General features: G+C 47.9%; 4 protein-coding genes across 4 annotated transcripts; 3 read left to right on the top strand and 1 right to left on the bottom strand.

The window, feature by feature from the left end:
• Positions 1-3,191: 3,191 nt before the first annotated feature.
• Positions 3,192-6,428, bottom strand: F4813DRAFT_387841 (uncharacterized protein; the record flags this gene model as incomplete). The annotated part of the gene is made up of 3 exons (XM_049246612.1): positions 3,192-4,253; positions 4,305-4,762; positions 4,817-6,428. The coding sequence occupies 3 exons, from the start codon at positions 6,426-6,428 to the stop codon at positions 3,192-3,194; spliced, it is 3,132 nt and encodes a 1,043-aa protein (XP_049101096.1).
• A 1,605-nt stretch (positions 6,429-8,033) lies between these two features.
• Positions 8,034-11,645, top strand: F4813DRAFT_353972 (cobalamin-independent methionine synthase). Its single transcript, XM_049242697.1, has 4 exons — positions 8,034-8,529; positions 8,601-8,713; positions 8,788-8,945; positions 9,008-11,645. The coding sequence occupies exons 2-4, from the start codon at positions 8,641-8,643 to the stop codon at positions 11,075-11,077; spliced, it is 2,301 nt and encodes a 766-aa protein (XP_049101095.1). The 5' UTR covers positions 8,034-8,529; positions 8,601-8,640; the 3' UTR covers positions 11,078-11,645.
• Positions 11,646-13,342: 1,697 nt separating this feature from the next.
• F4813DRAFT_22633 (uncharacterized protein) lies at positions 13,343-14,037 on the top strand. The gene is made up of 2 exons (XM_049239861.1): positions 13,343-13,764; positions 13,826-14,037. Exons 1-2 carry the CDS (start codon positions 13,455-13,457, stop codon positions 13,954-13,956), a joined length of 441 nt encoding a protein of 146 aa, XP_049101094.1. The 5' UTR covers positions 13,343-13,454; the 3' UTR covers positions 13,957-14,037.
• Positions 13,971-15,648, top strand: F4813DRAFT_22768 (uncharacterized protein). The gene has a single exon (XM_049239875.1). It carries the CDS (start codon positions 14,119-14,121, stop codon positions 15,397-15,399), a length of 1,281 nt encoding a protein of 426 aa, XP_049101093.1. The 5' UTR covers positions 13,971-14,118; the 3' UTR covers positions 15,400-15,648.
• The last annotated feature ends 1,609 nt before the right edge of the window (positions 15,649-17,257 follow it).

The following is a 17,257-nucleotide window of genomic DNA, read 5'->3' as shown; positions in this document are numbered from 1 at the left end:
CTCCCACGCTCCCACGCTCCCATGTTTCCATATGTATTCCCACGTTTTCCATGCTTCCATAGAAGTAAGGAAGATGATAGGTCAAAAAGATTCAAGGCGTAAGATGTGAACAATAATAATGGGGTAATATATCAAACTTTACTGGAGCTACGTTTCACATGAATCCCGGTTCTACGGTACACATGTTGTACGATGGGAAAGAAAAGAAAGAAGTCTTGGTTTCATACGCCTTGGGTCAGGTCAGCTTTGGTGTCTGGGTGGTCTGGGTGTACGTACCTCTCTCCCTAGAGAATACCCGGCAGCCCGGATAGACTTTTTAGTGGACTTATGGGCCTCAATATGTAAGGAAAAGGCTAGGCAAGTCACCACTTAGGTTAGAGCATTTAGACTACCAACCTTAGGTATGTACCTTAGGTAGGTAACTTACATACAGGTACCTACCTACCTACATAGATAAAAGACAGTACTTACTTACCGACCTGCCTCAAATAGATCTCCATACTACGCCAAAACGCATGAATAATTACGCAATTAAGCATTGAGCATTAAGTATCAAGAAACAAAAAGACATGACTATGATATGATTGTCGGGGAATCGATTTGATTAAGGGTATCCTCGGTAACTAATATCGGCGGTACACTTTTTGTATGTACGTACCTCTGACCCAGCTGACCCGTCCGTATGGTAAAGACTTTATGCTGTGTTACCGTGTGGCGTGACCGAATTGGAACGCTTGCTTGGGACGATACATGCATTTAGATTCCGGAACGGCGGGAACGCTTCAACGCGCTTTATGATAGGTAGATAGGTAGTACATACCTAGTATAATCATTTTTTATTTGGTAATCAACCTAACCTACAGTACTACTGGTAATGCTACCCTCCTTTATGTAAGTCATTCTTAAAACAAACTAAATAACTACCTAACCACCTAACCTACACTACATAAGAAAAAAAGATAAGTACGTACATATTCTGTCGACCCATTTCTATGGGAACAAATTGATAGTTTGTAACGCGGTAATGTTAGAAGTGCGCACGGCTCATTATAATGCTCTCGTGCCAAAGTACCTAAGTTAGTTATAGCTATTAATAGCTGAGCTAGGCAGCATGGCGAGGCAAGCTGACAAGGCTTGTAAGTTATAGGCTCACAACAGCTCCCCCCTTTGCCTTAATACATATTAGAACCCAGTTCTTTCGAGCAAGAATTTCGGTAACAAAAAGCCGTTTAAGACATGGGATACACGGGAAGACCATATGCATGTCTCTTACATATATCCCACAATATATCCCACAAATGCGGTTGTTACTCCTGAATACCACACCCCAACCAACGGCAACCAAACTATCGGGTCCAGAAGAGCCCAGACGGTAAATGCGCAGACCGCTATCTTCCCGCTTATACATCCTTTGAGATCCCTCAGCCAATGATCATGCCAGGCGAGCAAGATTAAATAATAATTGGCTGCGAGGGCTGACTTGCAGATCAACCGTTTTAGCCCCCATGTTGTAGTTTTGATGACGACTGACGAAGAAGCTACATCACCGCGGGATGTGATAGCTTGGATTCTTGGATCTGTTAAGGACGGCTACTACCCTACTTACGTTGTGGTTGCAGACCCTAGGTGTTGTATCTTTCAATATATCATTCCCTATGGGGGCTCCTAAATCGCGAAGCGATCGAGGACGGAACAAATCTACAAAAGTCTACGGCTTCAACGTCCAAACCAGCGTTTGCGCGTTGCAATAGACACCAGTCATAGATATGCCTCCACGTATCTGTCTATGAACGCAGTCTGTATGCCACGTCAAACCCCCTCTCCATCACCGTCCTCGCTGTCACGATAATTACGAGTTGATCGACCTTCCTACTATAAGTCGACCTATTGAGAAACACTAAGTTGGGGGAGCGGCGTCAGTCGCCTGCAAGTAATAAGAACACATATACAGAAGCTACTGTCATTCATTAGCTATGTCAGACCGCCAATTTAAACGTACCAACATTCGAGTACAGATATTGCATTGGATTGGTGCATCGCCTGTCTCCGGAATTGCTGCTGTGGTCCTCTAGGCAACAACTGGAGACAACAACGTTAGTATTTACAGAAATATACCAATCATACATCGATATCTTGTATTCTCGACGCTGGTACCCTATTCCCATCGAGCGGCCTGTCAGGATTCTAGATGGGACATCAAGAAGAAAAAGAAAAGGATACTTTCAGTATGTAGGCATACAACGAAGTCGTTTCCTTGCTTCTTGCTCCACCTCATGACACAACCTAATTACCATGAAGTCCGGCTTAGCCTCGCTAAACTAATAGCTACGTGGAAGTTTCTCCTCTCAGCTTCATACCTAATCATCTGTCTAGGAATACGATGACTTAGGAGGACAACACAATAGTACCTAAGACGACGAAATTCTAAGGATGCTACGAAAATTAATCTAGGGGCTTCAGCGTCCTAGCCTCGCACGTATGTTCCATATATACGGGCAAGCAAACGACCCCTAAATCCGAATATATTCAATAGTACAACACCATGAGAACAAGGTATCTATCTGGCCGTGAAAAAACGCCGACTGAACAGGGGCATTCCACGCCAACGCGGAGGACAGCCGAGTACATACCTACCTAAAACAACTAGCACCTAGAATCCCGGATGCTCCCCGCTCCTCGGAAACGATCACACGTGGCCTACGCGACCAGAGTCCGAAGAGCTCCGCTCCCATGGCCAAGCTATCGAGATGTGTACGATGTCCAATATACTTACCTGGCTAACTCACCGCTCTTCGCTGCTTCTGGCATTCGACTCAGGATAATTGGATATCGAGTCGGGGAATGTAATGGGTAGTAAGGCCCTATATTACTACAAACATCGAGCCTGATGAACTCCACCCGTACATACAGATATTGATAGATACAATACCCTCGACAACCGGCAAATGCTACCGCGGGGCGTGCCTCCTTGTCCCCCTTCGGCTATAACTCATGCTAACTTGTTGTAATCTATGGATCCCTCCACCTTCACTAATCATAGCCACCTCTCCCTGGGGCGCTTTTAATGCGCCTTTCTATGAAGATTAGGGGTTGTCTAATATAAGCTATAGCCTCATTGTATCGCGTCTTGCCTAATAGAAGTATATCATCATGGTACTATATCTCATAAACTTTAATCATACAAACCGATGTCAAACTGCCCGCGTGCTGCGAGTATCCTCTGCCATTACGATGTTGTTTTCTGGTCTTTGTTCATGTCCACGGAGTTCGTCACTGTCGTAGGATCCGGGTGCTCTGGATCGACTAGCCGCTACGGTAATACGTTGTGGAGTCGGTTTTGCTTGCACAAGTGTTGTGATAGGAATTATTAGTGAATTTTGTACCGCGGCCTCGTCATCCTGGAAACCCTCTCTGGGGACTTTATGCTGTATCATATGTACCTCCTCAGCCAGGCGTGCGCTCAGGGGCGGTCGCATGTTATCCATACCCAGGCTAGCTAATTGGCTTTCTGCAGCCGCAGACCCGCGCTTCATTGTATCGATTTGTTGTTCGAGTGCCTGTAGGTCTTCGTAGCCTCCTTGTATCGGGAGAATCTCAAGCTCGGGGTATTCCAAGTGTCCGTCCAGCTTCTGTCGAGTATGGTATGTTTCTGAGGAAGCCCGATTTAGAGTTCCATGAACAACTCTGCTTAAACCCCCTTTCACAACTCTACCAAGCTGAGCGGATAAACTTCGCGTAGGGGTAACGTGTCTCTTTGATGACTCGCCAAGTCTATCCGTAGACCACGTCGTACCACTACCATTTGATTCTACTCGAACTGCGAAATCTCTCGGGATCACATTATCTTCTTCTCCTGCCGGCCCCGTTCTCTGTTGGCGTGTATGTGAGGGCCATTTTGCCCATGATGCAGGAGGTGTCCGGAATCTCCATAGAGCATGGCTTTGCGGCTCCGTTTTCGGTTCGTCCTGGGGCTTCAAATCTTGATCATTCATCAAGTTTACCCATTCTCTGAGGACTGTACTAGATATGTCTGATTGTTGACTTCTATTGTTTTCGTGGCGAGATGGTGGTTTAAGAGACGAACCTTGTTCTTTTCTTGGCTTCGGGTGGAGTATATGATCGATATGAGTGGTTTTTTGATACCCTAGAGACTCTAAAGAATTCACCTCTTGCCGTCGAATTTTGGGGATGTGCCCATCAAATACAGCAGTCTGTTGCCGCGGGTCCACAGAGTTTGCAACATCTTCAGGTTCCTATCCTTGAGACGAGGTCACTTGCTTTCTGTTGACAGTACTCGTACTTACTTTATGTTGCCCAAGGCGAGCACCTTCAGCGTCTAGATTCGGTTCACTCCTACACTTGGTGTCGCGTACACTATACCGTCGTAAATCTGGAGTTGGATATTTCGCTATTTTGTGAATCTGTAAGTGAAACTTAGCTAGTATGGAGTTCTTGGAAATTATCGAAGTTCTGGTCCTGGGTTCACTAAATTCCTCTCGGAACTTGCTGACCATCGGAGCGGTAGTATCACGGCGGGGATGAGTTCGTCCGAATCGCTTTTCAATCGATCTAAGCTCAGTCTCTCGTTGTCGGAAACTTGCCGTATCTGAGACGGCTGCTGAGTTTGTCTCCGCCGTAGGACGTTGTATTTGCCGAGTTCCTTGTATAGCCACGTCTAACGCTGAGGCGTTGTTAGGAGCAGTCTTGTACGAGCTGACGTCTGACTTCTCGGCATCTGTCGTACGATTGGACGATGTGAACCCTAGATATTAATGTTAGACACCATGCTGATACTTCATATAGCAGACAAACGCACGATTGAGTCCTAAGAATGGAGCCACCATCTTCCGGCCTCCCAGAAACTCCATCAGGCTCAAACGAGACTCTTTTTCCACATTCTGGAAACTATTGGGTTTGGTGGTGTACCGTGAAGATGCGTAAAAAGATGAAGAGGCTTCTTGAGGCTGGTCAATTGGCTTCAAACCTTGGCCATCAAAGGCATCGCTAGGTCTCCTCATAGACCGTTGCAACTGTTGCAACTCGCTAGGCCAATTACTTAGCATCTCAACTAATTCGACTCTTGTATCTTCATTTGAGTTGCGTGGCTGTACTTCTAGAGGACTATGCCGCATTCCAGATACACTGTCTAAAGCGTTTTGAGGGCCGCTAACACCAGAGCTTTCTGGAACGATCCGCTGTACCATATCACTCGTCTTTCTACTTGGTGTAGTTGACGCCGATTGCAACTCTTGGCTCCGTAACCATATATCTAATGGCGAATCTTGGTTAAAGCTTGTGTCTTCAAGACCTCCACTGTATAGACTTTCAGAATTTTCCGTGTCGCTTTGGATATGTTGCTGACATTTGCCTAGGATCAATTTGTCGTGAACTCTATCCTCACCTGGTTCATCGTTCGTCGCGGGCCCTTTGATACATAGCAGATTGTCTTCAACTTGGCTCATACTTTCATCTTCTCTATCAATTATACCGTCTCGGGTATTGATTTCAGCGAGCTCATAGGTTTCGTCAGGGTTAATCGCCTCGGGTACCCCAATGTACCTCGCCAGTTGCTCGGCGCTGTAGGAAAGTCGCCATGAACAGAGGGATTCCGAGCCTCTATCACTCGGTATATGAACGGGAGTTAGCTGGGGAGAAGAGGGAAATCGTGGTAAGGAGTTGCGTGCCCTCACGGCTCCACGACCCTCTAGACTGGTGCCATCGTGAGCTCGAGAGGCTGAACCAGAACCGGGATAGCTACACCGGCGAAGGGAAATTCCTGGTTGAGAACGGCTGGCCGGGAGAGCAAGGAGCATAACACCCGGTGAGCCACAGTCATTATCCCGAGGACTAGTTTCGCTCACATCCAAGACACAAAATTCTATATTATCGCGCGGCCCACCACGAGGAAATCCGACGTTAGCGGTGCTGCACGGTTTCGATTCTTCAGTATTTCCCGTTTTCGTCTCGACCTCTTCTTGTTCTTTTTCACTTTTCAACTCCTCCTGGATTCTTTTTCGCATTAGTCGCTTCAGTTCAGCCCGCCGTGCGATCTCCCCATCGCTTGTACCAAGAGATTGTTGCGAATGTCTTTTAGATTCGGACTTTTGAGACAAGCGTCTAATAAACTTGGTTCTAATAGCTCCTAGAGTACCCGTGCTAGAGTTTCTGGTACTCCGTACCAGTTCATCATCATCCGAATCTTCGATTTCGATAATAGTAGGATCTACCGTAGCCTCCTGTATTTGGTTATGTGAAAGCGATGGTGTTTCCTTAGCTACGATCTCTGGTGGCGGTAGTTCAAATCCAGATGTAGGGAACGATGTACTGGATAACTTCACACGTGGCGGGCGAATTGGAAGTTCAAATACGTCCTGACCAGTTTCTCGGCCTGCCGTCCGCTGGGTACGATAGCAACAGAAAATGGACATTCTCAATAGTGTCCAATTGAAAGTGAATGGATTTTGGTTAATATCTGTCATGGATTTCCAAGAAACACTCGGAAGCCATATAACCAAAGTTGGATAGGGGGCCAGTACCTAACATTGAAAATGGCTTCGATACATTTGGTGTCGGACCATTCAACTTTACTTCAGATCATCCAGATACCTACGAGTAATTAAGTACATATATGTAGCTCTTTCTACAACGGAATTTATCGCCGAGAAGAAGCTACCATCTGATAGTGAGTTCAAGGAAAGTGGTAGACTTATGGGAGTCTATCTATGTGGCTTCCCCTTATTGCGGCGAGATAACACAGTCTCTCCTCTATTGCATTGTTCTGACCATACATCATGTATCATGAGACTCAAAGATACCCAGGATTTTATAATCTCTCCCTGTCACCGACTCGGTGGTAACTGATTGTTTTTTCTTCTCGAATACTCAACATGCCGCGGTTCATATTCTGGTTAAACCCGCGCCATCTCTAGCTTAGGTACCTACCTAGGTAGATAAACATGGCTTGGTATTGATGCTCAAGTTATACGCTCACGATATAGAAGGTGCTTTATATTTAGACACGCTGTCGGAAGTCAATTATAAAACTTGTGATTTCTACTCGTAATCTTGTAACTACCTGGAATTGACGTCAAAACTCTTAACACTTCTGGACGAATTGATTTGGATTCTTATCTTACCTGCATTATGTAGACTAAAATCTGACGAGAATAATACAAAATGTGGGTTTGGCCATCATTAAACTTGGATAGACTCAACGCTTTGAAATAAGATATACGCTAAGAATAGGCCGAACGTCGATCGTATATTGCGCGGTAGAGCGACAAAATTGACATATCGATGTTGATTTTAGCAATTGCCAGAATCCACTTAAGGACATAGTGCCTCGATGCGGCTGTTGGTTACTTAACCTAGATAGATGCAGACTTATGATTTATTTATTAGGTACCTAGGGTAGGTAGGTAGTAGTTAGTCCGGTAGTAGCCTGTAAACTAATAATACGACTCTGATGTGAAGGAATGTAACCGGGACCGATCGGGTGCGGTGCTATTATATGCATCCAGGAGACTGGTTCGGCCGAAGCGGCATTGATTACCTAGGGTGGCATCATGGATGCGGAACAAGGGAACAAGGGTAGCAGATTGATGCCATTGATGCCATTGATGCCATTGACACCTAGGATTTTTACATATTCCACGCGCGAAGGATTACTTGGCCCGCTTGGATTTGAATATGTAAGGTATCGGGTCGGGAGCCGAGTTGTGTCGTCCGGAGAAACATAGAAATTGTGGAGATACAGTAGATTTAATACATGGAGTGCATTTCTGTTCTGCACGGGTCGGTGAATTAGTTTGCTATTGGAACCCCGAGTCCGCAGACTAAAGATGTACCTATGTTATTGTACCTAATTGTTTAGCAGAAGGCGTGCTACAACTCGTTCTTTACGTGAGGTATTAACAGCATGACAAACAACCTTGGAACCTTACATTGATGTACTATGTAAACGTTGAACCTTATCTTACTGCTTACTTAGCGACGAGGGGCACAGTGGGAAGGTGGACAGGGGGGGTTTACCAGCCTCAACCTTCCAACCAAGTCAACCAAGTCAACCTAATGGATGTTAAGGAAGCCATGGGGGGTTATTGATGGAGTATCTGCTCCCCGCTTTCGGACCCTGAACACATCCTGTTGGATAGAGCTAGTGCATGTTTAGTGGCTCTTGTTTGGTTCTGTTTGGTCAGCTCATAGCACGACAACAGAGAAAAAAATTGTTAACCCCTCATCAACCAGCACCAACCATGCATTCGACCCTTAGGTATCTTAGGTATCTTAGGTATATTAAACCAGCAACGCTCCAGATCTTCTTCTACTGGTCTCTCTACTCTGAGCTCACATAAGAACCCCACCTTCACCGCTTACTTCTGCTTACGCCTTTACGAATCCTTCCTCTTCCTCTTATCATCCTTTTCTTCCTTAAATTCCTTTACCCCTCCTCCAGAGACCGCTGTCACATATCAATTGATCCAACCCTCTTTACATATAGAGAGTTGGAAGTAGCAGTCTGTCTTTCTCGTGAGTCTAGACCTGACACCTCTTTCTCTACACTCTACTCCGGAGAGAGAACATCTCTAACATCGTCAAAGAAAGCTTATCCCCCCCCAGATACCTCGAACCACCTTCAAGATGGTTCAATCAGCAGTTCTGGGTTTCCCCCGTATGGGTGTGAACCGTGACCTGAAGAAGGCAACTGAAGCTTGTAAGTTGCTCTGTCGGCCTTTGCCGTCGTACTAAATATTGCTGCTCAAGATTGCATTGCTAACCTCCTCCAAGACTGGGCTGGCAACCTCTCCCAAGCTGACCTCCTCGCCGAGGCCAAGCGTCTTCGTCTTGCCCACTGGAAGATCCAGAAGGATGCCGGTGTAGATATTATCCCTAGCAATGACTTTGCTCTCTACGACCAAGTCCTCTCTCACATCCAAGACTTTGGTGTAAGTTACCAATCAGACTTGACCGCTACCCGCTATGCATTAGCTAATATGTAATCCCGCAGGCCGTTCCTGAGCGATATTCCAGCGCTAACCTCGACCGTGTCGATGAGTACTTTGCCATGGGCCGTGGTCACCAGAAGGGTGGTGTCGATGTTCCCAGCTTAGAAATGGTAAAATGGTTTGACGCCAACTACCACTACGTCAAGCCTACCCTACAAGACAACCAGACCTTCAAGCTCACCGCCAACCCCAAGGCTGTTGTTGAGTTCCTCGAGGCTAAGGAGGCTGGTATCAACACCCGCCCCGTACTGCTCGGTCCCGTGTCCTTCCTCCACCTAGGCAAGGCCGACCGTGGCCAGAGCGTCAACCCCATTGACCTTCTTGACAAGCTTCTACCTGTTTATGAAGAGCTTCTCGCTAAGCTGAAGGAAGCTGGTGCCGAGACTGTCCAGATTGACGAGCCTGTCCTCGTCTTTGATCTGCCTGCCAAGACTAAGGCCGCTTTCAAGCCTACCTACGAGAAGTTCGCTAGCTTGGCTGCCAAGATCCCTAGCCTGGTCTTCACCACCTACTTTGGTGACATCGTCCACAACATTGACCTCCTCCCCAAGGATGTCTACGCTGTCCACATTGACCTTGTCCGCAACCCTGAGCAGCTTGAGACCGTCATTAGTGCTCTTGGGCCTAAGACTACCCTCTCTGTCGGTCTTGTCGATGGCCGAAACATCTGGAAGACCAACCTGAAGCGTGCCATTGAAATTGCCGAGACTGCTATCCAGAAGCTTGGCAAGGACCGCGTCATCGTTGCCACTTCCAGCTCTCTCCTCCACACTCCCCACACACTCGCCAGCGAGAAGAAGCTGGACCCTGAAATTGCTGACTGGTTCTCTTTCGCCTCTGAGAAAACCGTTGAGATTGCCATCATTGCTAAGGCTGTTACCGAGGGACCCGCCTCTGTTCGAGAGGCTCTTGAGGCAAACGCCAAGTCTCTGAATGCTCGTGCTACCTCGAAGCGAACAAATAACCCTCAAGTCAAAGAGAGGCAATCCAAGATTACTGCCTCAGACTACAACCGAAAGTCTGAGTTCCCATCCCGAATTTCGCAGCAGCAGAAGAAGCTTAACCTCCCTCTCTTCCCCACTACAACCATTGGTTCTTTCCCCCAGACCAAAGAAATCAGAGTGCAACGAAACAAGTTCACCAAGGCAGAGATCACGGAAGCTCAATATGACAAGTTCATTGAGCAGGAAATTGACTCCAACGTCAAGATCCAAGACGAACTCGACCTAGATGTCTACGTCCACGGTGAGCCCGAGCGAAACGACATGGTTCAGTACTTCGGTGAGCGTTTGGACGGCTATGCCTTCACCACGCACGCTTGGGTCCAGAGCTACGGTTCACGATGTGTGAGACCTCCTATCATCGTCGGTGATATCTCTCGCCCGGCCCCCATGACTGTCAAGGAGTCCAAGTATGCCGTGTCTGTCTCCAAGAAGCCCATGAAGGGCATGTTGACTGGTCCTGTTACCTGCTTGAGATGGTCTTTCCCTCGTGATGACGTTCACCAGTCCGTCCAGGCTGAGCAGCTTGCTCTAGCCCTCCGTGACGAGGTTGTTGACCTCGAGAAGGCTGGCATTGATGTCATCCAGGTTGACGAGCCCGCTCTTCGTGAGGGTCTACCTCTCCGGTCCGGCAAGGAGCGCCAGGATTACCTTGACTGGGCTGTTAAGGCCTTCAAGCTCTCTACCGTCGGTGTCGAGGATTCGACTCAGATCCACTCGCACTTCTGCTACTCCGAGTTCCAAGACTTCTTCCACGCCATCGCCGCTCTTGACGCCGACGTGCTGTCTATTGAAAACAGCAAGTCCGACTCGAAGCTTTTGGGCGTTTTTGTCGACGAGGCTTACCCTCGTCACATTGGTCCCGGTGTCTACGACATCCACTCCCCGCGTGTTCCCAGCGAGGAGGAGATCAAGGTCCGCATCGAAGAGATGCTTCAGTACCTTAAACCTGAGCAACTCTGGATCAACCCTGACTGTGGTCTCAAGACCCGTCAGTGGAAGGAAACTAAGGAGGCGTTGGTCAACATGGTCAACGCAGCCAAGTTCTTCCGCGCCAAGTATGCCAAATGATTGTCTCCCATATGAGGAGGCCGGCGTTTTCATTTTTACGAAAATTGATGATAATTGCATGAAGATGTGGGGAGTTGCCTGCTAAAAATTTCCATTGGGAACTGCATAATCGATTTCAACATCGGCGTTTTTACAGGACTGGGTTCTCAAAGGGGGATCTATACCAGAAAAGTTCTACAGGAAAGATTGGCGGCATTCGGAAGTATTCAACACTAGGTAGGCAGGCATATAAAGGGCGGGAAAGAATTATACCACATGGTCCATCAACCGGGCCTGGGGAGTAGGTGGCGTTCTTGCATTTAGTCTGCTTAGTGCAGGAAGAATCGTTTTGGCGATCAGATGTAGATGTATGAGCAAGTATCCCAATTCAACTGGGTGATGCTTGCGGAAGAATCGAGTCTTCCTCAAACAGTATTTCTCTAGTCCGAACTATGCCGCAAGTGAAAGTGAACTTATTCGGGTATGCTAATTGAACTTGTAATCGGTGCTAATAAAAATTCGCCATGTAGGACCGGAGGACCGAGGCGAGCGACATGGGAATTTCGAATGTGGCGTTTTATTAGTTACGCCATGCGCATGAAGATATGTGTGCAATTACCGACAACTCTCAAGAAATTATTCCTTCTTTAAATTCTTTTTCTTTTCTGCCTAATGGCGCTTGGTGACGAAATGACAGTTGCTGAATTATTAGTGAAACAGTAAGTCAGCCCCTTTTTCTCCATATTGTTCGGCGGTGTTTTAGCAATAAGAATAATGAGAGATCCACCCAAGTGGGCTCCTTTTTCTTTATTTTGCCCGAATTTCCTGATTTCAAGCCAGCCTTATCCTAGTCCCGCGCATATTTCTGAATTCAGCTGCTGATAATTTCACCAATCTCAATGAGGTAACCTTCGGCAACCTTCGTTAATTGAAGGATTGGGACCCTGCGTGTCTAAAAGACCTTGTCAGCATGGACCAATTAAAAGACTAGGCGAATGCTAGATCTTTAAAAGACCGTAATTAAAGAGTGGATTGGGCAGGTCGACGGTTAATTGACGTCGGCTACCACATGGAAAATGGAATGGAAAGGATCTTTACTGCAGGACTTCACCAACAAATTAATCCTACATACTTACAGAGAGCACCACAACGCGAGGGCGAGAAGGAGGAAAATACACAGAATATGACATGTGGCTGTCTTCCTCGCAGAGAAAGAAGAAAAAACGGCAACGAGGTTCGTGGAACATTCTACAAGAGCCTTACCGCTTTTACACATTACAAGGACAGGCGTGGCGCCAAGGGGCTTGTTTGAGATCCTTTGATGAGCGTGTGGTCTAGAAGTCAAAGACCATTGGCATAGTCGAATCATCCTCGGCTCAAGATTAAATGAGATTAAGTGCGATTTTGCGAGGCGCCCTTGATGCAATACATACTGAGCTGGAAACCGAGCTGGAATGCGCCGAGCGTGTCACGACTGGTCCTCCCTGCATAATTCGTCTCCTATGTAGGCACCGCGGTCTTGACTACTAGGTATGTATTCCGTACGAGGAGTCTCAACCCATGTGTTGCTCGGCGGGATCTTCTGCAGCGTCACGTCCTGGTTAGCCACGAGGATTGCGTTACTTGGCTTCGCGCATCATTTCGCGGGATCGTATTCTGGAATCTGCTCTGGAATCTGTTCTGGAATCTACTCTGGAATCTACTATTCGCGGTTCTGTGCAGGCCTGTTTTACACTATAGCATGGTCTCACAGCATGATGAGTTTATGATCTACGATTGCTAGCTGTATTCCACGTGTTTACCGCTACATACCGCTACCGCTATCGCGATTGTAAATGCAGTTAGGGAGTACTCCTAGGATATCCGCAGCGCATATGAGCCAAGCCGAATCATTAACACATATCGATACGTGCTTCGCTAGTGAAAAGAAAACCAAAAACCAAAAACCAAAAACCAAAAAATCAAACTACTTACTTTTTACCAAAGAGATCAAGATGATCAAGATGATTTTATATTACCCATCTGATGACGCTACTCGCGCGGCGCTTACATCGCAGATCATCAAGCTAATCGAAGATGTGCCGATCGCCAAAATTATTCAAACGTCTTACCTCAACCACTTAATCTCGTCCCGACTTTTTACTTACCAACCCACGATCAGACGATGTACCTGAAGGCACCTAGGTATTGTACAATAAACTTCAGTAAAAAAGATTCATGCAGCGCGCCGTTCTGCGTCGTCATTGTCGCACCAGCTGCGTACGTAAGGCTTTACTGGGTCATGGCTGGCTACTGAAAGCCTCAGCTAGCCATGATTCTCCAATTCTTATTGGCTTCTTTGCCGGTTTCACCATGTTGTAATCCGTACCTGCGTTTTTAACCGACAGGGGTCGCGATAATGGTGCGTGGGGCTCAGGGGCACAAGTGGCACAGGAGAGCAACACATTTTCTCATTTTCCCTCCCTTGCTCAAGCTTGTTGTCCTTCTCTTTCTCACCCTGTCACTTTCCCCCCCATCCCCTCTATCCCCGGTCCCTAACGACATTTTACCACATTTACCAGGCCCAACATCATCATGTGGGTCCCGGCGGTCCTCCCTAATAGGCCGCGCTCACCATCAACAACATGACGGGGCTAGGGTATGGGTATGCTTGGGTATGCTTGGTCGAAGACTTGTCTCCCCCGGGCTTCTTCACGCTAGCCGCCAAGGTAAGGAGTCGGTCCTATAGGATCTGTACACACGGTAATGAAGTACGAGTAGTGTAAAAAGGCTCACCACCCTCCATTATCGTCAAGTGTCTCTCTTTTCTCCCTTTCTTTCCTCACCACCAGCGTGTTTCTCTCGTTTCGAGTCTATCTCAAGTCTCTCTTTTCTCTTCAACGTCGTCGGTCAAACTCTAGTCCCTTTCTGCGCGAAATCGACTTTCGCTCATTGATACCCGCATTGCTTATTGCATACGTCCACTCTTTCGACAGCAACGAAGTATATACTCTGCGAGATCAGACTAAGAACACCCTTTGTCAAACACACTTAGACAATCGTAAACCGCAAATAATATCAAGATGAAGTCCGCAACTGTAGCTTTCGGCCTCTTCGCCGGTATGGCCTCGGCTTCTTACCACCAACCCCGTCATTTCCACTGGCGACGAAATGATACCGCTCCCGGGTACCCCGTTGAATCTTCAACCACCCTAACCGTCGCCATTACCACCGTCCACACCATCACCTCGTGCGCCCCTACTGTCACGAACTGCCCGGCTGCCACCGGCAACAGCACCGGCCCCGCTGTTGTCACCGAGGTCATCGACCTCACTACCACTGTTTGCCCTGTGACTGCTATCGAGTCCGTTTCCAAGTCTATAGTCGGTGCTCACAGCAGTGGTCTCATCCCCGGCTCCACCCGCACCGTCACTTTTACTCCCGCCCCTACCACCTCCACCAGTGGCAACTCTCCTGAGGCTACCCAGCCCAGCAATGGCGCCGGTGTTTCTGTTTACCCTACTATCAGCACCGTTGACCAGACCGTCAGCATCACTGTCGGCCCTGAGAGCTCTCGATCTGTTCTGGTCACCACCCTAAAGTCCACTCTTACCCAGATGGTTACCGTTACTGCTGTTCCTATCCCCGAACCTAGCTCAGGCAGCGGTAACAACAACAATGGTAACGGCTCTGGTTCCAGCTATGAAGTTAGCAGCGAGGCCACTACCACCACGACCCGAACTTCCACCGGTACCCGCACCGTCACCGTTACTCCTGTCGAGACCGCCACTGCCACTGGCGTCAAGGCCGAGGAGACTGGCTCTGGTAACAGTTCCGGCAATGGTAACGGCAACGGCAACGGCAACGGCAACGGCGCTGGTGAGTGCGTTGCTACCACTGTCACCGTTACCGAGACCCAACCCGCCAGCACGGTCTACATTACTGCCCCTGCTGCTGAGCCTACTGGTGCTAAGGCCGTCACCTCCGAGTCTGCCCCTTCATCTGCCCCCGCGTCTGTCCCCGCTTCTGCTTCCGAGTCTGCCCCTGCTGCCACTACCAGCACCCCTTCGACCGGCAACACCGGCAGCGGTGAGGGTGAGGGCGAGGGCGAGGGCGAGGGCGAGGGTGATGACTGCCCCCCTGAGGAGAGCGAGACTGGCGTCGTAACTGCTACTGCCACCGCAACTGTTGTCCCCTACCCCACTGGCAGCGGCAACGGAAATGGAACTGCACCTATCTTCCCTACTGGCACTGCGCCCAGTGTCCCTATCGGCACTGGCTCTGCCCCTAGTGCCCCCATTGGTACTGGCTCTGCTCCCAGTTACCCAACCGGCACTGCCATCCCCACCGTCATCCTCCGGTAAATCGACGCACGTTCTGCTCTGTAATTACAATACCCCGAACTGTAGCATAACATGACGAGGGACGACTGCACGACACGTTTTTGAAGCGCCGTTTCATGGCGTAGAAGAAATAGAGCAAACATTTTCCTAACTTTTCGGATCAGTTTCTACAAGAAAGTGTCTTGGATTACGCGGTCTTGGCTGATTCTCGAATCCCCGTTTCCGGTCTGGTCGCTAGGAACGTGGGAAGAAGGCTGATTGGTATCTTCGGCTATCTACTAGGAGCTCGCCGTGCACGACTGACAGTGCGCGTGTTGAGAGGCCATATGCCCGCCTTCATTATGTTCTTGTGTATTTAGTGTAGTGTGTAGATGAAACCATTTAAATGGAGATATATGGAGCTTTAATTTGTTTTACATACCTAATCTTGTTGAGTTAATGCAGTAGTTATGTGAGGTTATAATATAGTATGATACATTTTAGAACCATGTAACCTAGACTTCGGCGATGTTCGATGAATGCGATGTTGTTTTAAGTATGACGTCGCATATGATTACGATTTGACAAGTAATATACCCTGTTTCTGTTCTCTATTCTTTGAAATAAGTGTCAGTCTACCCGATCAAGGAGAGCTGCTGTCTTACTAAAGCAAACGACCCGAATCTGTCTTTTATGTTACCAGGCAAAAAAGTGTGAGATTTTCTCCTAGTCTAGCTGACATTTGCCTTATAACCACGCAACTTCATTTACTATATCATATCTGCATGACAGCTGATCACTGAAATCTTCTAGTGGTCTAACCAAGGAGGACACATATATATATCACGATAGCTTCAGCACTAATACTCGCTGCACCTAGGGTCTAGTTTATTCCAGATTCATCATGCCACGCTCTTATATTTCGTCGCATTATTACTAATATAATGGCTACTCTAAAGCCTATTTCAATTGCATAGAGTTTTATAGTCGATCCCATTGTCATATGCGATGGACCTAAAAGGGATGCAAATAACGTCGCTGTTGCGCAAGGAACTCTCAACCTAAGCTAAATCGATGGCCATACACACATACCGAAGACATTTTTCGTTCTACACGCCTCGGATGATATCCTGATACTCGCTCTGTTTCTATATATATGAAAGTAATACCTGTAGTATAGTGTCATTCACCAGCTGGAACAATATTTTAGCTCGCCGTATGTACTTCATGCCAAGGTGGTCTCCGCATCCTTCAGCACTATGAGGGTTAAAGGATCTGCCATGCGCAGCTGCAAAGCAGAAGATACATCTGGAGCTATCATTTGCTCATCTAGGAACGACTGGGTTCAACTCGCCGCCCTGGACGCCTACTATATCATATCATATCATATCCGAAGCAACCGGCATCGTAATCGCCAACCTAGTAGCCTAACAATATAACGCAGGTTTTAACCCGGGTACGCCCGTTTACAGCGGAGCAAGGGGCCTTTGCTAAGTCTTACGCGCGCTGACATAAATCTCTTTGGGGAAGCCGTTTGAGATGGCTGGAGCCGATACCTCAATTCCAGATTCACCTTGAGTAGTTTTAACGATGTTACTTAGTGGCTGCTATATAAAGGCGTCGAGACACTCGGTTTCAAATCGAAGATAGGCACTTAGAATCCCGTTTTGTGTTTCTATCATTGTCTACAACTTGGTCTATCACATCGAGGTTTATTCTCCAGATAGACGTTATTTGTCTAATATTATTATCTTGTTATCTTTATTAATATTGATATTATTACTTGTTGCTTACGAAACGCGGGGGGGGGGGGGGCGGGCGCGGGGGGGGGGGGGGGGGGGGGGGGGGGGGGGGGGGGGGGGGGGGGGGGGGGGGGGGGGGGGGGGGGGGGGGGGGGGTG

Source organism: Daldinia decipiens (assembly GCF_022478715.1).
Source record: "Daldinia decipiens strain CBS 113046 unplaced genomic scaffold F4813scaffold_10, whole genome shotgun sequence".
NCBI classification, from domain to species: domain Eukaryota; kingdom Fungi; phylum Ascomycota; class Sordariomycetes; order Xylariales; family Hypoxylaceae; genus Daldinia; species Daldinia decipiens.
Note: the sequence above shows the minus strand (reverse complement) of the source record. Positions and strands in the feature narration are given on the sequence as shown.